Below are 25,473 nucleotides of genomic sequence, written 5' to 3'. Positions count from 1 at the left end.
AATGGCAAGTATTGATGTGCCATCCTGGAGGAGTTGGACTACCTGTGCAACCTCTGTAGGGTCCAGGTATGACCTCATGCTACCAGTAGTGACACTGACCCTAGCCAAAAGAAAAACTAGTGAAGAACAGTCAGAAAAGATGAGTAGGGAAAAAAATGTCAGTGCCCTCCACCTGTAAATTCCTGTTTTGAGGGTTGTCTAACTGTTACCCATCTAGTGCACCTGTTGATAATTTCATTAACACCAAAGCAGCTGAAACTGATTAACAGCCCCCTCTGCTACTTCACTGACCACATCAATATCTCAGGAGTCTCATTGACTTGATGCTAGACTTTGATTAATAAGTCTTTCTTTCATTTTTTGAGCCGCGTATTATGAATGCTAACTCTACAAAGCTGCAGATCTGTGAGAGTTCTTTTCTGGATTCTTCTGTTTATAGATTACTGAGACCTTTACAGTAAGATGTGCATTTCCTCATGTATTGTTCTATTTGTGTGTTTTGTTTTTTCTGTTGGTTGGACTGGATGGATTGGTGTCTTTTTTCCATCCAGATGAACTCTGTAACTATGTAACAAGGTGACTCCAGTAACACTGCTGAGACTCATTTCGTTTTGGTGAAAAGGTACAAAAAGGAACCTCCCTGTTTCCATATATTTCAGATTATACAAAAAGACGTGATGGGGATAAAATACCAGATTGTCTCCTAAGAATGTAGGACGTATATTATGTTATGTTTGCTGATTTGTAATCCCATGATATATATTTGGTGTGTTGGAGTTTATCGGTATTGTTAGGAATATTGTATGCATGCTACCAAAGCCGTAATCAATCAGTAGATCAGTATACAAATTATTCTTTTATTATCTCTCCTCTGTGTGTACAACTATTATTCTAATCGCTTTATGTAATCCAACCTCCTGATAGTTACAATTCTCCATTTAATCACTGTTACACCAAAACGTAATGATTGTAAGTGAGGAATAATATCTACTCTCCAAGGCATTCTATAGATTTCACAAGGGACAATCTGTTATAGTGAAATATTCATTTTTCCCGATCACAGATTAGTTACTTCCATCCCCAAATAAACTCAGACCAGACAATTCTTATCCAAGGATGACACACAGTGGCCATGGGAGGTAATGCTTGAGTAAACATGGGTTAGAGAATCAGATTCCCCAATCACAGAGAAGGTTCCACCTCCTGGCCAGGTTTATTCAGATTTTGAGAGTGTATTAGTCATAACTAGAAAAAACCGGCAGGAACACTGACAAAGGGACGACCATCTACACAGCCATCTGGAAGGCAGACATCATCTCAGACTCATATAATCTAAAGACACTCATCAACTGAAGAAGAGACGCCATTTTGTGGAAGCTCAATCCCAACCATTAATCAGCAGCTATCTTTGAGTCTGATCATCAGTTCTGTAAAAGATTACCTGATACTTGGACGGTAATTACATATTTTCTGTTGATTTTGCTTGCTTAGACTAGTAAGTCAATTGCCACATTCCTTTGTGTAACCTAATAACTCTCCCCATGATAACATCACTTCAAGTTAAGTCATTTATAAAAATGTTCCTGTTCTTAGGCCATACTGGTGGACAATTCTGCATAGTTTATTCCTTCTGCAGGAGACAGATTATTGTCCGTTTTCATTGGTTATGTTGTTTACAGGGAGACTGATTATTGAATTTAATTCACTCTATTTTAGAGCTTTTACAGAAACATCTTAGTGTCAGTGTAAATCACAATCTGACTATTGTTTATGGTGTTTGTAAGTGACGTATGTAAATAAATATTGATTTTCATACTCTGCAGTCTATACCTACACAGATCTTTGACTTCTTAAATAATTTTTCAGAATAATTAAGTCAGTTAAATTATTTTTATAAATATTTTTTTTGTATTGGAGATACTGTGATTTGATTGATTTGGCTGACTAAATCAATTGTTCGGGTGTTCCCTGACAATTTGGACACTAGATGGTGCTAATTGCTAGGATACTAGCGTCATCTAAAGGCCAATTGAGGTATTTTTGGTTTAAAATCAATGGATAGTTTAATTCTGTGGTTTTATGTAATTTATGTCTTCAATGTCTACTGTACTTGAAAATGTATGAGTGTGATCTCAGGTATTTGTATGAAACCACCCCTGACACAGTAAACTAAGGGGTCTATGCAAAAAATATGTTGGGGAATGTGACAAGCATGTGTCCAGCCTTGACAAATTCTGGCCGTATTTTAATAAACTCAGTGACTTCCTATATTCATCAGCTCCCTCTAGTGGCCATAATGATGTATTACTTCCAAAATACCTCAGTCAGGAAAAACAGTTCAATACCGCATTATGGCCACTAGATGGAGCCAATGATCATAGGAAATCACTGTATGAAAACACCAACATGTGACATGGCTGAATTAATGCTGGTCATATTACTTCATCTATTCTCTAAGTGGGGTGGTATCTATTGGGCCAATCCCTTTTACAAACCACACATAATATCGCCCTTCAAAGTGAAAACAGAAACGATTTGCACAAAATCAAAGAGTAGAAATATTTTCCGGTGGATCCCCTCTACCCAGACCCCATATGTAGACATAGAACAACAAGCTGTGTTCCCTCTTGTGCCGCACTCCTCCAACCACCCAAACCCACACAGAAGCCAAGGGAAATAATGAGAGGAAAGTTCCCCCCTAGTTTGGGGCGGAGTTTTCCTTCCCTCCTGTTGGGGGATGGGAGAAGGATGGACTGAAGACAGAGAGATGCTTCGGGGTCACCACTGTTCTGTAGAGCCTTGAAATGAAGGACATCAACTTCAGAAGTTCTTGTTGTCTGTGTAAAGTTCCCCGATAACGAGATCTGGGCTCTCCCGGCTTCTAGCTCTGTAACCCGCTATATCATTATCAGGAAACGCAACTCCGACACCCAAGAAGGGCTGACGTTGTGTCCTTCATTTCCAGGATCTACTGACCACTCTGCACCCCAACATTTACTGCACTTCATCCATGTCTTTGGGGGCTTCTCATCTCCTTATCAACTGTTTCTTCCATGATGAAGATCAGCCATGGAGTATATCTGAGGTGTATATCAGGGTGTGCTTCTTCCCATGAGAGCTGGGATGTCCAGCAACATTCATCTAGAAGACATTTCCCGCACTCAAGGCACTAATACACCTCCAGGGTTGTGTGGGACCCCTGATGTACAGGAAGACAGGACTTCGGTGAGGAACATTTCCCTCACTCAGGACAGGAAAGAGGCTTCTTCCTACGTGAGATCTCTGATGTCCGGAAAGACTGGACTTCTGTGAAAAACATTTCCCACACTCAGAACAGGAATACGGCTTCTCCCCCGTGTGAAATCTCTGATGTGTGTAAAGATGGGACTTGTCTGAAAAACATTTCCCACACACAGAACAGGAATACGACTTTTCCCGTGTGAAATCTCTGATGTGTGTAAAGATTGGACTTCCATGAAAAACATTTCCCGCACTCAGAACAGGACTATAGCTTCTCCACTGTGTGAGATCTCTGATGTCTGTAAAGATCTAGCTTATGTGAAAAACATTTCCCACACTCAGGATAGGATTATGGCTTCTTCCCCGTGTGAGATCTCTGATGTTGGGAAAGATTGGACTTCTCTGAAAACCATTTCCCGCACTCAGGACAGGAATACGGCTTCTCCCCCGTGTGAGATCTCTGATGTTTTGAAAGATTTGACTTCTCTGAAAAACATTTCCCGCACTCAGCACAGGAATATGACTTCTCCCCAGTGTGACATCTCTGATGTCTGTAAAGATTGGACTTTTGTGAAAAACATTTCCCACAGTCAGGACAGGAAAATGTCTTCCCTGTGTGAGATCTTCGATGTGTGTAAAGACTGGACTTATTAGAAAAAGATTTCTTGCACTCAGGACAGGAATATGGCTTCTCCCCCATGTGAGATCTCTGATGTTTGGAAAGATTGGACTTCTCTGAAAAACATTTCCCGCACTACGTACAGGAAAATGTCTTCTCCCCCAGGTGACATCTTCGATGTGTGTAAAGATGTGACTTATAAGAAAAAGATTTCCCGCACTCAGGACAGGAATACGGCTTCTCTCCTGTGTGAGATCTCTGATGTTTGGGAAGATAGGACTTCTCTGAAAAACATTTCCCACACTCAGCACAGGAATATGGCTTCTCCCCTGTGTGAGATTTCTGATGTTTGGAAAGACTGGACTTATCTGAAAAACATTTCCCGCACTCAGAACAGGAATACGGCTTCTCCCCCGTGTGCGATCTCTGATGTGTGTGAAGATGAGACTTCTGTGAAAAACATTTCCCGCACTCAGCACAGGAATACAACTTCTCCCCAGTGTGACATCTCTGATGTCTGCAAAGATTGGACTTTTGTGAAAAACATTTCCCACAGTCAGGACAGGAAAATGTCTTCTCCCCTGTGTGAGATCTTTGATGTGTGTAAAGACTGGACTTATTAGAAAAAGATTTTTTGCACTCAGGACAGGAATATGGCTTCTCCCCCATGTGAGATCTCTGATGTTTGGAAAGACTGGACTTCTCTGAAAAACATTTCCCGCACTCAGGACAGGAAAATGTCTTCTCCCCCATGTGACATCTTCGATGTGTGTAAAGATGTGACTTATAAGAAAAAGATTTCCCGCACTCAGGACAGGAATACGGCTTCTCTCCCGTGTGAGATCTCTGATGTTTGGGAAGATAGGACTTCTCTGAAAAACATTTTCCGCACTCAGCACAGGAATATGGCTTCTCCCCTGTGTGAGATTTCTGATGTTTGGAAAGACTGGACTTCTCTGAAAAACATTTCCCGCACTCAGAACAGGAATACGGCTTCTCCCCCGTGTGACATCTCTGATGTATGTAAAGATTGGACTTTTGTGAAAAACATTTTCCGCACTCAGGACAGGAATACGGCTTCTCCCCCGTGTGACATCTCTGATGTGTGTAAAGATTGGACTTCTCTGAAAAACATTTCCCGCACTCAGGACAGGAATATGGCTTTTCCCCTGTGTGAGATCTCTGATGTATGGAAAGAAGGGACATGCATGAAAAACATTTTCCGCACTCAGGACAGGAAAACAGCTTCTCCCCCGTGTGAGATCTTTTATGCACATTAAGATGGGATTTATAGCAGAAACACTTCCCACACTCCCTACAGGAGAAGCTCTTCCCTGTTGGAAGTTTGGCCGGGTCCCGCACAGTCTGAGGTTCCTCAGGATACGAGGAATCCGATGGTCCATCTACACTGGGTGGTGCCGGATGGACATTGGAGGGAGCCGGGTTTTCTCCTGGACTATACTGTGTGATGTCCTCATCTTCTACTTTCCAGTCTGGAGACAAAGTGAGACAATCCTCGGAGGTTTTCCTCATCTCCCGGCCATGGACTAAAATACAAAGACAAAGAGGATTACTAGACAGGAGCTGATTGGTTCCCCCAAACCAGGACTCCGCCCACATCAGGCAGCTTGGTCTCTGAGGAGCTTACAATTCCACCCTCAAGGGAACTAGGAAATGGCTCCTCTGATCTCCTACCAGGTCATTTCTTTATTTATGGACCTTAGTCAGAGAGTGAGGAAACAACCAGAACTGTCTTTTATAGGAGGGACAGTGATGAGGGGATTATAGGACGAGGGTCCCCACCCCCTCTATCACTCATCGCCATCTTCCCAACACAAGAAGTACTGCACTTCCTTATTTACTCCATGATTTAGTCATGAAGAACAGCGGGGCTGAGCCCCACCAGAGGTCAGAGAGTGAGGATGGGGGGAGAACAACCAAGATGAAGACTGGACTGATCCTGAAGACCACCATCATTGGGGTATTGACTCCTCCCTCATTATCACTTTCTGTTTACGGGTCCAAAGTTGGAGGATGTTATCACATTATTATCACCATGTAAAAGTCTGTGCTCCAATCACATCATCCGATATAAAATGTCCAGCTGGGAGGAAATGGGAGTAACAAAAGAGAATCCATATTATGTGTATATATAGCAGTGGGGGGAGGGGGGAGAGCAGAAGTCAGGACTATGTAATGTACAACATAGAGTATATAATGCAGAGGTCAGGAGTATGTAATGTACACCATAGAGTATATAGTGCAGGGGTCAGGAGTATGTAATGTACAACATAGAGTATATAGTGCAGGGGTCAGGAGTATGTAATGTACAACACAGAGTATATAGTGCAGGGGTCAGGAGTATGTAATGTACAACATAGAGTATATAGTGCAGGGGTCAGGAGTATGTAATGTACAACAGAGTATATAGTGCAGGGGGTCAGGAGTATGTAATGTACAGCATAGAGTATATAGTGCAGGGGTCAGGAGTATGTAATGTACAACATAGAGTATATAGTGCAGGGGTCAGGACTATGGAATGTACAACATAGAGTATATAGTGCAGGGGTCAGGAGTATGTACTGTACAACATAGAGTATATAGTGCAGGGGTCAGGAGTATGTAATGTACACCATAGAGTATATAGTGCGGGGGTCAGGAGTATGTAATGTACAACATAGAGTATATAGTGCAGGGGTCAGGAGTATGTAATGTACAACATAGAGTATATAGTGCAGGCGTCAGGAGTATGTAATGTACAACAGAGTATATAGTACAGGGGTCTGGAGTATGTAATGTACAACATAGAGCATATAGTGCAGGGGTCAGGAGTATGTAATGTACAACATAGAGCATATAGTGCAGGGGTCAGGAGTATGTAATGTACAACAAAGTATATAGAGCAGGGGTCAGGAGTATGTAATGTACAACATAGAGCATATAGTGCAGGGGTCAGGAGTATGTAATGTACAAGAGTACATAGTGCAGGGGTCAGGAGTATGTAATGTACAACAGAGTATATAGTGCTGGGGTCAGGAGTATGTAATGTACAACATAGAGTATATAGTGCAGGGGTCAGGAGTATGTAATGTACAACATAGAGTATATAGTGCAGGGGTCAGGAGTATGTAATGTACAACATAGAGTATATAGTGCAGGCGTCAGGAGTATGTAATGTACAACAGAGTATATAGTGCAGGGGTCAGGAGTATGTAATGTACAACAGAGTATATAGTGCAGGGGTCAGGAGTATGTAATGTACAACATAGAGCATATAGTGCAGGGGTCAGGAGTATGTAATGTACAACAGAGTATATAGTGCAGGGGTCAGGAGTATATAATGTACAACATGGAGTATATAGTGCAGGGGTCAGGAGTATATAATGTACAACATAGAGTATATAGTGCAGGGGTCAGAAGTATGTAATGTACAACATAGAGTATATAGTGCAGGGGTCAGGAGTATATAATGTACAACATGGAGTATATAGTGCAGGGGTCAGGAGTATATAATGTACAACATAGAGTATATAGTGCAGGGGTCAGGGGGATGTGTACAATATAAATTATACAATGAAATGGTCAGGACTCATAATATTGGTATTCAGCAATCAGTGGAGGCCTAGATGTCCACATGAGACAAGTTGCAGAGGTCCCACACCGCTGCCTCCCATCTCCTGAGACTGAATCCATTGTTTCTATGTGTTTATCAGATGATGGGGGATTTAGGTGGATCCTCCGTACTGCTCTCTCCTTTACAATAAAGTCTCCTCTTACCCGGTGATGTGAGGGGCGGCTGATTGTCCATCATGACGTCCTTGTAGAGATCCTTGTGTCCTTCTAAATACTCCCACTCCTCCATGGAGAAATAGACAGTGACACCCTGACACCTTATAGGAACCTGACACACACAATGATACAGTCACCATCCAGACACATCCCTTGTCTGTTACTGGAGAATGTCCCAGAATTCCCGGCACCGCTCACCTCTCCTGTCAGCAGCTCCATCATCTTCTTGGTGACTTCTAGAATCTTCTGCATGTTGTGTCTCTCAGGGTTTAGGGAGTCACATGGAGGCACTGTGATGGTCATATGGTCACCTGACTTCAGAAGAGGAAATCTCTGTATTGAGGAACCAATAGGAATATCATGTTAGATTCCCAGAATCCTCCTCACCTCTCCGGTCAGGTCTGTGTTTTATTAATAGAGATAAGAGTGATGTCATGTGACCTCCCAGAATCCTCCTCACCTCTCCGGTCAGGTCTGTGTTTTATTAATAGAGATCAGAGCGATGTCATGTGACCTCCCAGAATCCTCCTCACCTCTCCGGTCAGGTCTGTGTTTTATTAATAGAGATAAGAGTGATGTCATGTGACCTCCCAGAATCCTCCTCACCTCTCTGGTCAGGTCTGTGTTTTATTAATAGAGATCAGAGCGATGTCATGAGACCTCCCAGAATCCTCCTCACCTCTCCGGTCAGGTCTGTGTTTTATTAATAGATATGAGTGATGTCATGTGACCTCCCAGAATCCTCCTCACCTCTCTGGTCAGGTCTGTGTTTTATTAATAGAGATCAGAGCGATGTCATGAGACCTCCCAGAATCCTCCTCACCTCTCCGGTCAGGTCTGTGTTTTATTAATAGAGATAAGAGTGATGTCATATGACCTCCCAGAATCCTCCTCACCTCTCTGGTCAGGTCTGTGTTTTATTAATAGAGATGAGAGTGATGTCATGTGACCTCCCAGAATCCTCCTCACCTCTCCGGTCATGTCTGTGTTTTATTAATAGAGATAAGAGTGATGTCATGTGACCTCCCAGAATCCTCCTCACCTCTCCGGTCAGCAGGTAGATGATCTCCAGGGTGAGGTTTAGTATCTTCTCAGTCATGTGACTCCAGTCCTCCTCCATCCTCATTGGTGCCATCATGTGATCTATACAGGTCTCCTTGTAGACGGATAACTTTGGGAAATGAAAGTAAGAATGATTTGGATGGTATTGGTCACACAATAATAGGATGTGGATGTGAGGGGGGAATAGGAGGGTTGCTGGACATTTAGGAACTACTACAATCATGGGAAGATATTTAGTTGGGACTGTTTAATATTTCTTACATTTAGGAGGTCCCGGGACCCTCTTGACCTGCAGGATCAGAAATCCCCTTTACTCTGTTGGGTTTGTTTGGTCTCTGAACTGGTTTTGATGAGTTTTAGATCTGCAGACAAGGAATGATAAATACGATCCTTCCTATGACTTGTTTGCTCTGAGGCAGTGCTGTGAGGTCAATGTCGGGTCATCATGATGTCCAGGAAGGGAACTTGATGACTTTTCCTGGCTAATCAGGATAATTCTGTCTCTTCCCTCCAATGACAGCCTAGTGTGGGTAGAAGGAGGACAGAAGGAGGGGAGGAGTTTGGTTACCAAGTATACTGTAGTACACAGGACATTGTACAGAGTCGTGGTGGGTTCCTGGGGCTCTGAATTCCAGCACCGGGCACTGCCAGAGCCTGTGTCATGGGAAGGTATTGGAGTGTCTCCTGAAGATGTTCAGCACTGACCCCTGACTACCTTTTAGTCAATAATGCACCAACAGACCTCCTCTGAGAACAAGTGCCCACCAAGGGGGGAAAGACTGCCCTCCTTCATTCCACTTGGTATCTTGGAATACATTATTTGACCAGTGAGATGGTAAGAAGGTGAAGGTTGTCTTCCTTTCCTGGTAGGAGTTCTGTAAGAAGGTCTGGAAAGTAAGTACAGGTAAGAGGACAATCAGAGACCAGGAGCCCCCCTCCCTACCTCAGTGTCCCCCTGAGCCTGACAAACTTCCCTTTCCTCAGAGCCCTGCTCCCCGCCAACCCTATCAAAGACCCAGATTCCTTCAGCTACTCTCCCCCCTAAAAGCCTTTGAACTCCACTACTCTCTCAGGGGCCCCAATGTTTCCCATCCTCAGTAACCCCTGAGAGACCCCTCAGCTCCTCTACTTCCCTCAGACCCCTCAGTATTTCCCTCCCTCTGACACCAATGATGGAACATATTCTTCATGGCCGGCTGGGGAATGTTTCCTTCCTCCTGAGCAGCAATGTAAGGGGCTCTATGCTCCATACTCCTGACCCCGGCACTCCATCATTGTGTTGGCTGCATAGTGTAATGATTGCCCATTGGCTGCCTGTGTAGTGTCATCATTGCCCTTTGTAGGCCATGTATGGTCAGGATGGTCCTTGTCTTGTCTATTTATTGTCAGTGCTGTTTGTTTAGAGGACCATATTACTAGAATTTATCTCCACAATGAGGAGAATGTTCCGACCCCGGAAGTGGGGGAATGTTCTGCCCCTGAAGGGGTTAATCTGGGTTCCCACACTATATATGTGTGTATCATCATCTGCTCGAGACAAAAGACGTCACAGTGACTATGGAGGAAGAGGACGGATATGACTATGGAGGAAGAGGACGGACATGACTATGGAGGAAGAGGACGGACATGACGATGGAGGAAGAGGACGGACATGACGATGGAGGAAGAGGACGGACATGACGATGGAGGAAGAGGACGGACATGACGATGGAGGAAGAGGACAGACATGACTATGGAGGAAGAGGACGGACCTGACTATGGAGGAAGAGGACAGACTTGACTATGGAAGAAGAGGACGGACATGACTATGGAGGAAGAGGATGGACGTGACTATGGAGGAAGAGGACGGATGTGACTATGGAGGAAGAGGACGGATGTGACTATGGAGGAAGAGGACGGACATGACGGGGGGTTACTGGGTGTATATAGAAAATAACATCTTATTACCTCCTCTGCTGCCATGTCCACCAACGTCTCCTCTCTGCTTTCTATGGTATGGCACTTCCTGTCTTTATTCCAGATAACTTCCTGTCTGTACCTGACATCACTTCCTGTCTGTACCTGACATCACTTCCTGTCTGTGTTCTATAATAACTTCCTAGATAGAAGTGAGATCACCACCTTGTGGAGTTCAGAGGAACTGCAGCCCCGAGAAACATTAAAATATCCGTTCCTGTGGTTTCCATGAAAGATCAAAAATATCTAAAAAAAACTGAGAAAAAATAAATCTAGCTCCTATGCAACCAACTATTTATTTTCCAATATTTTTATTGAAATGTTTCAAGTTACAGAAAATGTAATAGACAAGTGTCTGGTTATAAAATAAGGTATGAAATATCCCCAACAAACAGGCGGATGAATAAACAACAGACATCCCGCAGGGAAGCAGGAAATGTGTGCAATAATGACTGGAGACGTCACATAGAACATTCCCAGCATTAAGTCCACCTTGTACAGGGGAAGCAATAATAGGAGACATATGGATCACACAGAGCATTCATCATACACACCACACATAGTGCACAACACATACAACATGGAACTCCACTAGCACCAGAACATGGGAAAATAAAAGAGACAGCAGAAAGGAAGAAAAGAGGGTAACAGTAATGAGAGGAGAGAAGAGAAAAGAAGAGAGAAGAGGAGGAGAGGAGGATAGAAGAGGAGGAGAGGAGAGGAGGAGGAGAGGGGAGGAGAAGGGACAGGGGAGGGGAGGGGAGAGGAGAGGGGAGGAGGAGGAGAGAGGAGGGGAGGAGGAGGAGAGAGGAAGGGGAGGAGGAGGAGAGAGGAAGGGGAGGGGAGAGGAGGAGAGGGTAGGGGAGGGGAGAGGAGGAGAGGAGAAGAGAAGAGAGGAGAAGAGAGGAGAGGAGGATGAGAGGGGAGGAGGAGGAGAGGAGAAGGAGGAGAGGAGAGGGAATGAGGAGGAAAGGAGAGGGGAGGAGGAGGAGAGGAGAAGAGAGCCAAATCAGGAAGTACTAGGGCACAGAGATGCAACACGGAACTCAACTAGCACCAGAACATGGAAAAATATAAGAGACAGCAGAAAGGAAGAAAAGAGGGTAACAGTAATGAGAGGAGAGAGGAGAAGAGAGGGGATGAGGGGGAGGGGAGGAGGAAGAGAGAGGAGGGGAGGAGGAGGAGAGGGGATGAGGAGGGGAGGAGGAGGAGAGGGAGGGGAGGGGAGGAGGAGAGGAGAGGGGATGAGGAGGAGAGAGGAGGAGAGAAGAGGAGAGGGGAGGAGGAGGAGAGGGAAAGAGGAGGAGTGGAGAGGGGAGGAGGAGGAGAGGGGAGGGGAGAAGAGGAGAGGAGGGAAGGAGAAGAGAGGAGAGCCAAATCAGTACGTACTAGGGCACGGAGATGTATGGACTCCACGGATCCCACGTTTTATCACACATGTTGGTATTATGATATAAAACACAGGTGAGTCTGTCGTTAATCAGGATCCAATCTCATTTGTTGTGAACATATTGAAGCGGAATAATTGATCTCTTCTAATATTCAGCAATAGTGATTCTCGCTGCTAACAGGATAGAAGACACTCAACCCCTCGCCTACCGGGCAGTTCTATCCCCTTCCCTCCCAGTCCAATTCTCAGCTTTCAGCGCTGTCACACTTTGAATGACAATTGTGCGGTCATGCAACACCCATATGAAACTTTTATCTTTTTTTTTACACAAATAGAGTTTTGTTTTGATGGTATTTACTCACCGCTGGGGGTTTTATTTTTTGCGCTATAAACAAAAAAAAAGCAAAAATTTTTTTAAAAAAAGTTTCTTTGTTTCTATTATAAAATTTTTCAAACAGGTAATTTTTCTCCTTAGATGTTTGTTGATGAGGCTGAACTTATAGGCAGCACTGATGAAGCGGCACTGATGATGCTGCACTGATATGCAACAAGTTGGGCACTGATAGGTGGCATTGATGGGTGGCACTGACTGATGGCACTGACTGGTGGCACTGCTGGGCGGCACTGATGGGTGGCACTGGTGGGCACTGATAGGCACAGGTGGGCGGCACTGCTGGGCACTGACACTCAGGTCACTGATCATGCCAATCCCTTCTCTGACAATTTCCGGTTATCGGCAGTACTTTCTTCACACTGTGACAGCATGAGGAAAGTGCAGCCAATAATCAGCAGCTGCATTTCCCGGTGATGTGCTGTTCCATTGGACACAGCTGATCAGAAGGGTAAAAGGCAGCTGTGATTGGCCTTTTACCACATCACATGATCAGCTGTGTCCGTAGGACACAGCAATCATGGAGATTGCAGAGTCTGCGCCTCTGGGGGCACCCCCTCCCAGAACTGGCCGGCCGCAGTGAAGTCGTCATTCGGCTATCTGCGGTCAGCAAGTGGTTAAGGGTCTTTTTTGGTACTGTAAGTGGAAATTTATGGAAGAGGGCCATTTCCGGGGCCCTACCAACATTAACCCCCATCACCCTGTAGATAAGGTTAAACATGCAGATCCAAAATCTAGTAACTATCAGACATTGCCACCAAACGTGGAACATAGAACCCATCTGGCTGCAACACTGAAAGCACATTGGTGAGGCAGAAGGATGGTCCTCGCCGTCCGAGTTGGGACCCGGTACCATCACAATAGTTTTATAGTTTGCTTCAATTCAGGTAGTATTGATGGAAACTTTAGATAATTCCAGGGCTATGTCTTGCCAATCAGATAGATCGTAATTAACATTCAGGTCCCATTCCCATTGATCCATATAGTGGAGTTTACAGTTTGGATCAGCAAGAAGGGCGTACACCACACAAATACGGCCTCTAGAGAGATTCGTATGGTGACAGGAAAGTTCAAAACTGGTAAAAATGGGCGCTCCATCTAGTAAAACAATTTTCGAGCGGATAAAATAGGCGACTTTATTATATCTGAAAATTTCTGTGGGGGGCATCTGTAGTTTCTCTGTAGAGTACTGAAGAGGATAAATTCAGACAATCCGGAGGTAGTGTCCTATCTGCAGCAACCCTTTGTTGATCCACCATTGGAATTGGGCCGGGACCAGACACGGTACAAATTTATGGTTACAAAAAACTGGGGCTAAGGGAGCGTGTGGGGAGGCTAATGGTTTGTGATGGCGTACTCTATCCCAAACTGTCAATGAGAAAGACAGAGTAGGACATAAGATAGGAGGGCGAGATCTATTAGGGAGCCAAGGCAAGGAACCAACCGCTAAAGGATGGCAGGATAGAGCTTCAATAGAAACCCAGAGGGGAGTAGATCCCTTAGCTGTAGTATAGGCCAATTGCACAATTTGAGCAGCTTGGAAGTAAGCATAGAGATAATATTCACATTCCTTCTGTACAGAAATGTATTGTAATTGTACTGTCTCCCTTATATTGTAAAGCGTTGCTCAAACTGTTGGCACCGTATAAATCCTGTATAATAATAATGAAGACCAACCCCACCCTGCGGCTTTAAAGTGTATAATATCTTCTGGTTCATCTGATGCCTTCTATTGTTCCACACAAAACAAAGCACCTCTGCCTGTAGGAGCCGCAGCTCGCGTCTCAGAGTTGGTATCAGTAAGGTCCGAATGATGTATAATAGTCGAGGTAAAAAGGTCATTTTAATAGAGTTGATCCTTCCAAACCAAGATACAGAGTAAGCAGCCCAACGATGAAGATCTTCCCAAAGTCATTTGAAAAGAGGGGGATAGTTTGCTTGGTAAAATAGGGTCTCAATAAGTAGTTGCTAGCCCATTGAAAGTCATATAGAGTTTGAAGCCGTTGCTCCATTGAAGAAGGTAACAAAGTATTAAGGGCTATCATTTTATGAGAATTTAGAGTCAGTCCAGAAAGTTCAGAGAAGTGACACAAGAGAGATAATAGATTAGGTAGAGTACTAGAGGGGATGTAACATACATGGGAACATCATCAGCAAAAAAAGAGCATTTATGTTCCTGATGACCACAGGGGACCCCGTGGATTCCGGCTTGAGAGCGGATCGCCATAGCTAAGGGTTTTATTGCCAAAGCAAAAAGCAGTGGGGAGAGTGGGCAACCCTGTCTAGTGCCACGTCGAATTTGGAACACGGGGATCTGTAACCTCAAATGGACACTTGACCTGAGGGGGTGTTGTATAATGACTGCAAAAGCGTAAGAAATGCAGGACCAAATCCAAAAGCTTGCAAAACAGTAAACAAATATTTTCAAGTTAAGCTATCAAAAGCTTTATGGAGGTCCAAAGAAAGAAGCATCAATTCCCTAGAAAGAGGGGCATCCCAATTAGAGTAAACAGCAGAAATCAAAGCTACGGACCTTCAAATCTGATCTAACATTTGGCAACCAGATATGAAACCCGATTGGTCTTTGTGAACATACTGCACCAAAAAGGAATTAAGACTCAGGAACAAAAGTTTTGTCAATATTTTCAGGTCACAATTTAGTAGCGAAAAAGGCCAATACTTAAGGATATCAGTCGCATCTTTATTAGGTTTAGGAATAATGCTAATATATCCTTTATTTTCATCTAAAGGAATCACCCGTCTTCTCTCAAGGAACTGAAGTAAAGAGCCATATGAGGGAGAAGATGATCAGAGAAGGTTTTATAGTAAACATTTGGTAAACCGTCGGGGCCCGGGGACTTATGTGATGTTAGCATTTTAATAACTTTATCAAGTTCCTCACTAGTTATAGGTCATTCCATAAGTTCCCTGTGGGCGTCGGCAAGTGAAGAAAGCTGCAAGGGTCCTAAAAAATCTTGAAGCACGGAAGGCTCAACAAGCTGGGGTGGACTATATAAGGTAGAATAAAACTTATTACATTCTTGAAGGATCTTCTGAGGATCCTGTGAGATGTGACCTCCCGAAAGCCTAAGCTTAGGAAGCTCCAAGTTAGAATGTTTAGGGGAAAGTTTAGAATCCGGTTTGTCTCGCCATGTGAAGAAGTTATGATTCCTCCATCGTAGCTGGTTTTCTGGTTTTGTGGTGAGACAAAGATTAAGCTCCAAACGAGCCTGTTGTACCTTAAGTAACAAGTCCGGGGTTGGAGTAATTTTATGTTGGGCCAGTAAAGCCTCGTATTCCTTAGTTTTGGCAGAAATCAACTCTTCATGAGATCACTTTAGTCTAGAGACTTGTTGGATAAAAAAAACCTCTGATAGAAGCTTTATGAGCTGCCCAGTTAATAGCCGGGGTCATGTCTTCTGCTGTACTAATGGTAAAGTAAGAGTTCAAATGCTCCACCACTTCAAGGCGAGCTGACTCATTGCTAAGAATGGACTCATTCAATCGCCAGTGTGACTTGGCCAGATTGGCAGTTAAATTGGAGATTGTTAGCATCACCGGGTCATGATCTGACCAGGGTGTCCATACAATTTTAGCCGAACACAACTTAGGCAGCAGCTCCGTAGGGAGAAAGATGTGGTCTATATGTGAATACCGGTTGTGAGCTCTAGAGAAATGAGAGTAGTCTCTAGAAGTAGTATTGGCCTCTCTCCATGCATCCACCAAATTATAGCCGTATAAAAGTTGAGCAAATTTGCGACTTTGTTTTGGGGGGACGCAAGTTTGATCGCATGCAATTTATCAAGTGTTTGATCTAAAGCCAAATTCGAATCCCCCACTAAAATGACATCACCTTCCAGTTCCAGAGCTAAAGATTGAAACAGGGATCAAAAAAAGTCTAATTGATTCACATTAGGGGCGTAGTAAATCAGGAAAGTCACTAAGTTTCCCCCCAAGTGGCCTTTAACCAATAGATATCGCCCTTCCTTGTCTCGTATCACTTTAGATTCAGTAAAGGATAACTTCCGGGCCTAACAGAGTGCTACCCCTCATATTTTCCCAGATGCATTAGCAAAAAAGCACACAGGGAAATCTCTATGAATATAACACAGTGTGAAAAAGAGACAAAATGGGTTTCCTGCAGAGCAACTATATCAGCTCCCAGGGACTTATAATGAGAAAAAACCTTGAGACGCTTAGAGGGGGATCCCAAACCTGCACATTATGGGAGAGTAAGGGAACAACGCTCCTATTAGGTCTTAAGGTCTCAAACCAAATTACAGACTGGCTATCCTGGGAAATCAGAGAGCTAGGACAGGGCACAGCTGAACTCCAGATACGGGTTGATGATCTGGACACCCTTGTTCACAGCCATACAGATGAGCTTGAGGCCCTCAGAGAGGAAAATCTCATCCTACAGTCTTGCCGGGAGGACTTAGAGAATAGGGCCCGATGCTCTAAACTCCACATCCACAGGATACTAATGACCATCACAGATGTACAGTCCAAGGTAGCTGCTCCTTTTCAAGATCTGGCACCCTCCATCGCAACCGAGCATCTGGAAATGGACAGGGTCCACAGGGCCCTCACACCTCATCAATTCAATGGTCCCCCTTGGGACATAATTGCCAAACTGCACTATTACCATTCTAAAGAACAGCTCCTTTCTGCCACACGTGGCAAGGAATCCCTTGTGGCTCCATCCCGGTACAACCAATTGAAGTCAAGTGATCTGCCTGTACACCGCTTGTCAGCAAATGGTTAAAGGAGCTTCATTCCAGTCACAGCATTTATTTTTGCACATAATGGCCAAGTTGGTGTTTTAGGATCACTAGCAAAAAACTGGAGTATTGGGGAGGGGAGGGGGTTAAAGGAAGGGATCTTAGTCAAGGAGGGGGAATAGGAAGGAAGGGGAAGGGCAGGGTGGTTCTCCACAAATGGGGGTATTAATTTGAGGTGTAACCACACAGCACAGAGTGGGTGGGGAGGCCCCAAGAGACGGGGGATAGAAGAAGATGCACACAGGATGGACAAACAATAGATGAAAGTGACTTTTACATCATTAAACTTTCCAAAGTGAACCTCTCTGCTGCTCAGATTCTTCTTCTTTCTAAGGGTTTGAGGTTTACTCTGTTATGAAAGGTTTGTGCTTTGAAGCAGTTAAAGATTTATATTTATTTGCCCGTACATGGGTCCTGAAAGCATTACATTCTACAAACAATAGATAAGATGATCCTTTTCATGGACTGATTAAGGTTTGGACCCAGCTCTCCAGAAAGGAGTATAGAGCTGTGGGTCCCCCACAGGTGCTCCTGGTGCCTCCTCTCCATCTAATCCACTTTCTATGGAGGCACTCATGTGGGCTTGCTCCTGAGCCACCCTGTCTGTGGCTATTGACACAGACAGTGAGGCTTGGCCCCGCATTCTGCTTCTTCATCATAGAATTTGAATGACAGCAGTGGGAGCCAATGACTGATTCTTCAGACCCAATTTAAGAGATTTAGTTGCCTGATGGGATGAAGGTCATGTAGAGGATATTGAAGATGATTTAGCTGACATAGCTTTAGAACTGGTGGAGGAAATTCAGAGATGTGAATGGTGAGGAACACATGGTCCTGTCCCGATTAGATAATGGGGGTTTTACATGTTTAATCTTCTTTATTGGCAGTAGCTGGAGTTCAGTGTTTTGTGGCTGCAGTTACCAGAGAATTAAAAATGGTGAATTTTGGAAAGATGGCATATGGTATTCTGATGGGTGAAGAACGTGTTGCTGTGGACAGCTTAAGACAAAGATATGTGTTGGTGTGTCAAAAGATCCTAAAAAATAAGGAATGGTACACTAAGGTAACAACCATCAACCTGGAGAAGGATCAGAAGATCAAAAGATCCCCTTTAGTATAACTGATGAAGCTTTTGGGAAGAGTATCATTGATAAAAATCCATATACAGTATATATCCACAGATACCATTTTTATAGGCTTTCAAAAGTCCATAAACGGGTGGTTGTCCCCCCTGGGAGTTCTATTATCTCAGGATCGGTGTCCCTCACTGAGAAGGTCAATGAGTATACTGATACATTGTTACAATCTTTTGTGGTGGCTTTGCTCTCATATGTGAGGGATACTTTGCACCTCCTGAACGTTTTAAGTGATCTGTTGGTACCTGATATGTCATCTTGGCTACATTAGATGTAGAGGCATTATATTCCTACTTCCCTCGTAAGAAGGATTTGGAGGTTATAGAAAAACACTCAACTGCAGACCTAGAATCCTGTTCTCACATACAAATTTTATTTTTGGTTTACTTAATTTTTGTTGGAAAGTCATACATTCATGTTTGGCAACACATGTTATTGCCAAGCACAAGGTACTGCAATGGGTAAAATAATGTCCACAGGCCTAATCTTTATGTTGAAGAACAGGAGAACTTGGCGATTAGGCCTTGTCAGGGTACCTGACCACCATCATTTGTTGGTTCAGATACATAGATGATGTTCTCATCCTCTGGCATTTAGAACCTGAGGACCATAGGATGTTTGTAGATTTATTGGGATAAAATTATTTCAATTTGAAATTCACATATACCTACTATGCTAGGACCATTACACTTTTGGATGTAACTATCCATAATATGAAGAATGGTACCTTTTATTTGTGTTGGTATTGGGTGGCTTTGGGGTGTTTTTATGTTTAATCCAAGCTATGCTCTTTGGGTGCTAGTGTCTGGTGTTTGTTTGTCCCTTTGGGTGCCCCCCTGATTTTAGCTTGCATTATGGACCAGTAACTCTTCCTTTTTTGCCACTTGGGGTAGTGTGTGATGTGGTGTCATACCCTGCCCATCGTGCAGTCACCTATACATGTGCATCATGATGATTTTGTACTTTATAATTTTCTTTTGTGTCTTGGTGCTTCCAATGTGCAGATGTAATGATGTCACATCACTGATGTGCCTTTGGCTGGCTTTTTCCAGTGGGAGGGACTGAGTTAAACAGTGGAATACCCTTTTATTCAGGGAATAGGGGCAGGAATGCTGTTTGGCATTCTCCATCTCTGTGGGTGCCATCTTTACTGCCTGGTCTGTTATTTAGGGGGGGTGTACACTACTGTGGATTGGGCAGTCTCTGAGAAAGTTGGGATACCAACACCAGTCACACATCAGTCTTTCCTCCATCTGATCCTATGGTGGTGCTCTCTATATCTCTCCATGATGGATAGACTTTTGTTCCTATGAGTTAAAGTACCTATGATAAATGACAAGGCTAAACCCACCTGGAGACTTTCTCCACACCTGGAGTGTGCTGAGTTCTTGGAGAACGTCTACACAGTGTTGTCACGGTCAGGTGCCAGGATCAGGGACCAGTAGCTATAGCAGTGGAAAAGCTTCCACCATCCAGTTTACAAGCAGGTCACCCTGCAGATGATGCGTGCTCACCTGAGGTATGTGTTCTAACCACTAAACTGTATTCACCAGTTCCTAATGGTGGAGATGGGTTTGGCTGCATGTTAGTACCAGGTCACAGTCCCCAGGATCGCCCCATCAGCAGGTGAGCAATCCAGGGTCCAGTAACAGAGATAGCAGGTAGGGAACAAATAGAAACGTAGGCAGTAAACAAGCCGAAGGTCAGTAACAAGTGGTTTCAGGTTGGGATCGGGCAGAAACGTGGTACAGGAACAAGCCAAAGGTCAGTAACAAGTGGTTTCAGGTTGGGATCGGGCAGAAACGTGGTACAGGAACAAGCCAAAGGTCCGTAATGAGTGGTAGCAAAAGTATGGATGGCAGCAGGAGGGACAAGAGTGAGATATTGGCTGGAGAAGGCACAATAATCTGGCAAAAAGAAGTGCAGAGACATGACTTAAATCAGGAAGTTCATGGGAGGACCAAAGAATGCAAGGTTCAGCAGAAAACAAGGCACAAGGCAGGATTGTCCAATGGATCAGGCAGAGTGCTGTCCAGCATTCCTGGAACACAAGGCTGTATATGACATACTCCTGACCATTGCACTCTATACACAGGGCTGTATATGACATACCCCTGACCACTGCACTCTATACACAGGGCTGTATATGACATGTTCCTGACCACTGCACTCTATACACAGGGCTGTATATGACATACCCCTGACCACTGCACTCTATTCACAGGGTGTCATGAATGGACTGGCCAGCAATGGTGGGACTCGCCTGCCTTTTGATCTGCAGTACCAGGGCTGGCCAGCGGGTGCTCCCAGCAATCAGAGACTCAACTTTGCAGCTAGCTAACACCTGGAACTGATTATGCTGGGGTATTTAAGGGATGGCCAGACCCACAGACTCTGCCTTGGTGTTGTGTTTGTCCTGGGCCCTGTATCTGTCCTGCATCCTGTTTCTGTTTCTTTGCTGACTTCTCCTGCTCTGATCCTGGCTTGTGCCCCTGACCATCCCTCTGCCTGACCCTCTGTACCACGCTGCTTGCTACCTGTTCTGATCCCTGGCTTGTGACCCTGACCATCCCTCTGCCTGACCCTCTGTACTACGCTGCTTGCTACCTGCTGAACCTGGCCTGTGACCCCGACCATTCTCCGCTTGCTTCCCCTGTACCTACCTGCCCAATTGATAGTGACCCAGCCTGCCTGACGACGCTTGCTTGTATGTACTGTTATCTGTGGGTGGTTGGGTTTGGTTGCACTGTGTTATGTTTAGTATTGCACTGCGTTTATGTTTGTATGGTTAGTGTTAATAAATTATATTGTTTATCACATATCTGAAGTCTGCGTTTCCCTGCTTCAGTCACACATCTCTGGTCATACCCCGGAGCCCTGACATTACACCAAGGCCAATCCTGACCAGAAGTGGCTGCACAGGGAAGCCATCTTGGCTTGTTGATGGGAAGGATGGATCTGGATGAGGTTGTGTATTTATCTCTGCTAGTGTTTGATGACAGAGAGTATGCTTATCAGACTCTGAAGGAGTATACCCGGGATCAACTGCTAGAATGTATACGGCTCGCTCATGTTCTAGTAGATCAGGGCACAGAGTTCTCTGAGGTGCAGCCTTTGATTGAGGTTTGTGCTGAGTTGGTTTCATCTGGTACCCCCGAATGCAGGGATGAATTTTTGCCGCCATTTAGTGCAGACCAGGTAGAGTCCCCGGTGTGGTTATTAGAGGATGATGCGGGTTACTTTCTGGAGCATTATTCCACATGTTCACCACAGGTACTAAGAGATTGTATAAACGCAGTGCAGTCATTGACCAGACAGGCTTTGTGTAAGCTCAGCTTTGTTCAACCCATACTGCAGACATGGACAGACTTGTTGCACCCATCCTCAGTCAGCTTACAAAGACCCAGTCCTGCTTCTAATCTATTTCCTCAAAGCTCTACTCCTGTATTCCCAACAACTCCTCCAGTTACAGCCCAGTATACTTGGCTATCTACCGCATGTCAGTACCCTGTTCCCACTCGCTGCACCTATCCTGCCTTTAACCCTGTAAAAAAGCCCTCTGTAGCAACTGCTCCCTCTCCTGTTCCATCCTCCAGTTCTTCTCTGTCTCCAGCTGCTCCATTTGTTTGCAGACCTGCGTTTACTTGCAGTGCTCCAGTGGTTAAAACCAGAAAAAAGCGAAAATTCTTTCCAACCAATACCATCCTGCCAGTATCCAAACCGGTGAGCCTGCCTTCCGTGGTTCAGCCTGAAGCCTCTACTCAGCCTGAATCCTCTACTCAGCCTGAAGCCTCTACTCAGCCTGGTGCCTCTACTCGGCCTGGTGCTTCTAGTCAGCCTGATGCCGCTACTCAGCCTGATGCCGCTACTCAGCCTGATGCCTCTACTCAGCCTGATGCCTGTACTCAGCCTGATGCCTGTACGCAGCCTGATGCCTCTCTTCGGCCTGAAGCCTCTACTCGGCCTGATGCCTCTACTCGGCCTGATGCCTCTACTCGGCCTGAAGCCTCTACTCGGCCTGAAGCCTCTACTCGGCCTGAAGCCTCTACTCAGCTGGACGCCGGCATTCAGCCTGATGCCTCTACCCAGCATGATGAACTGATCCAGCCTGACGATCCTATTAGGCCAGTTGACTCGATGCCCGCTGTTGATCCAGATGATCCGGTACCTGATCAGGTGCCCGCTGTCGTGCCAATTGACTCAGAGCCCGCTGTCGTACCTGGTGACTCGGTGCCCACTGCCTTGCCAGATGACGCGGTGCCCGCTGGCAAGCCAAATGACCTGATGCCTGGTGACCCAGTGCCCGCTGTCATACCTGGTGACCCGATGCCCGCTGTCGAGCCAGACAATCTGGTACCTGATGACCCGGTGCCCACTGTCGTGCCTGTTGACTCAGAGCCCACTGCCTTGCCAGATGACGCGGTGCTCGCTGTCAAGCCAAATGACTTGATGCCTGGTGACCCGATGCCCGCTGTCCAGTCAGACGATCCAATGTCTGACCCAGTGCCCGCGGTCATACCAGTTGACTCGGAGCCCACTGCCTTGCCAGATGACGCGGTGCCCGCGGTCGAGCCAAATGACCTGATGCCTGGTGACCCGATGCCCGCTGTCCAGCCAGACGATCCAATGTCTGACCCAGTGCCAGCGGTCATGCCAGTTGACTCGGAGCCCACTGCCTTGCCAGATGACGCGGTGCCCGCTGTCGAGCCAAATGACCTGATGCCTGGTGACCCGATGCCCGCTGTCCAGCCAGACGATCCAATGTCTGACCTAGTGCCAGCGGTCATGCCAGTTGACTCGGAGCCCACTGTCGTGCCTGGTGACTCGGTGCCCGCCGCTCCGCCTGGGGGCCCGAGACCTGTCGCTCCGCCTGGGGGTCCAGCGCCCGCCGCCCCGCCTGGGGGCCCGAGACCTGTCGCTCCGCCTGAGGGCCCGAGACCTGTCGTTCCGCCTGGGGGTCCGGCGCCTGCCGCTCCGCCTGAGGGCCCGAGACCTGTCGCTCCGCCTGGGGGTCCGGCGCCCGCCGCTCCGCCTGAGGGCCCGAGACCTGTCGCTCCGCCTGGGGGTCCGGCGCCCGCCGCTCCGCCTGAGGGCCCGAGACCTGTCGCTCCGCCTGGGGGTCCGGCGCCCGCCGCTCCGCCTGAGGGCCCGAGACCTGTCGCTCCGCCTGGGGGTCCGGCGCCCGCCGCTCCACCTGAGGGCCCGAGACCTGTCGCCCCGCCTGGGGGCCCGATGCCAGTCGCCCCGCCTGGGGGCTTGATGCCTGTCGCCCCGCCTGGGGGCCCGATGCCTGTCGCCCCGCCTGGGGGCCCGATGCCTGTTGCCCCGCCTGGGGGCCCGATGCCGGTCGCCCCGCCCGGGGGCCCGGTGCCTGCTGCTCCGCCTGGTGGCCCGCTGCCTGCTGCTTCGCCTGGTAATCCGATGTGCCTCTGCCCGGAGTCCTGCCCGATGTGCCTCTGCCCGGAGTCCTGCCCGATGTGCCTCTGCCCGGAGTCCTGCCCGATGTGCCTCTGCCCGGAGTCCTGCCCGATGTGCCTCTGCCCGGAATCCTGCCCGATGTGCCTCTGCCCGGAGTCCAGCCCGGTGTGCCTCTGCCCGATGTGCCTCTGCCCGGAGTCCAGCCCGATGTGCCTCTGCCCGGAGTCCTGCCCGGTGTGCCAGTCTTTGATATCCCGCCAGTTACCAGACCCGGGCGGTGGAACATTTTGCCCAGTTAGGACTGTTTGGAGCGTCCTGAGGCCGCTCCTTGAGGGGGGGGGTACTGTCAGGAATGGACTGGCCAGCAATGGTGGGACTCGCCTGCCTTTTGATCTGCAGTACCAGGGCTGGCCAGCGGGTGCTCCCAGCAATCAGAGACTCAACTTTGCAGCCAGCTAACACCTGGAACTGATTATGCTGGGGTATTTAAGGGATGGCCAGACCCACAGACTCTGCCTTGGTGTTGTGTTTGTCCTGGGCCCTGTATCTGTCCTGCATCCTGTTTCTGTTCCTTTGCTGACTGCTCCTGCTCTGATCCTGGCTTGTGACCCTGACCATCCCTCTGCCTGACCCTCTGTACTACGCTGCTTGCTACCTGTTCTGATCCCTGGCTTGTGACCCTGACCATCCCTCTGCCTGACCCTCTGTACCACGCTGCTTGCTACCTGTTCTGATCCTGGCTTGTGACCCTGACCATCCCTCTGCCTGACCCTCTGTACTACGCTGCTTGCTACCTGCTGAACCTGGCCTGTGACCCCGACCATTCTCCGCTTGCTTCCCCTGTACCTACCTGCCCAATTGATAGTGACCCGGCCTGCCTGACGACGCTTGCTTGTATGTACTGTTATCTGTGGGTGGTTGGTTGGTTTGTTTGCACTGTATTATGTTTAGTATTGCACTGCGTTTATGTTTGTATGGTTAGTGTTAATAAATTATATTGTTTATCACATATCTGAAGTCTGCGTTTCCCTGCTTCAGTCACACATCTCTGGTCATACCTGGGAGCCCTGACACAGGGCTGTATAGGACATACTCCTGACCACTGCACTCTATACACAGGGCTGTATATGACATACTCCTGACCACTGCACTCTATACACATAGCTGTATATGATATACTCCTGACCACTGCACTCTATACACAGGGCTGTATATGACATACTCCTAACCACTGCACTCTATACACAGGGCTGTATATGACATACTCCTGACCACTGCACTCTATACACAGGGCTGTATATGATATACTCCTGACCACTGCACTCTATACACAGGGCTGTATATGACATACCCCTGACCACTGCACTCTATACACATAGCTGTATATGATATACTCCTGACCACTGCACTCTATACACAGGGCTGTATATGACATACTCCTGACCACTGCACTCTATACACATAGCTGTATATGATATACTCCTGACCACTGCACTCTATACACAGGGCTGTATATGACATACTCCTGACCACTGCACTCTATACACAGGGCTGTATATGACATACTCCTGACCACTGCACTCTATACACAGGGCTGTATATGACATACTCCTGACCACTGCACTCTATACACAGGGCTGTATATGACATACTCCTGACCACTGCACTCTATACACATAGCTGTATATGAT

At 46.5% G+C, this 25,473-nt stretch overlaps 1 protein-coding gene across 1 annotated transcript in view; it reads right to left on the bottom strand.

The window, feature by feature from the left end:
* The window catches only part of LOC149468149 (uncharacterized), an 86,838-nt gene that overhangs the window by 44,224 nt on the left and 17,141 nt on the right, over nt 1-25,473 (bottom strand). The window contains 2 exon segments of the mRNA XM_089670684.1: nt 3,163-3,428; nt 3,595-5,186. Of these exon segments, the coding sequence (XP_089526810.1) occupies nt 3,163-3,428; nt 3,595-5,186 (1,858 nt within the window).

This window comes from Staurois parvus, unplaced genomic scaffold, assembly GCF_062004578.1.
Source record: "Staurois parvus isolate SC_StPar_1 unplaced genomic scaffold, SC_StPar_1.0 ptg000092l, whole genome shotgun sequence".
Classification (NCBI taxonomy): domain Eukaryota; kingdom Metazoa; phylum Chordata; class Amphibia; order Anura; family Ranidae; genus Staurois; species Staurois parvus.
Note: the sequence above shows the minus strand (reverse complement) of the source record. Positions and strands in the feature narration are given on the sequence as shown.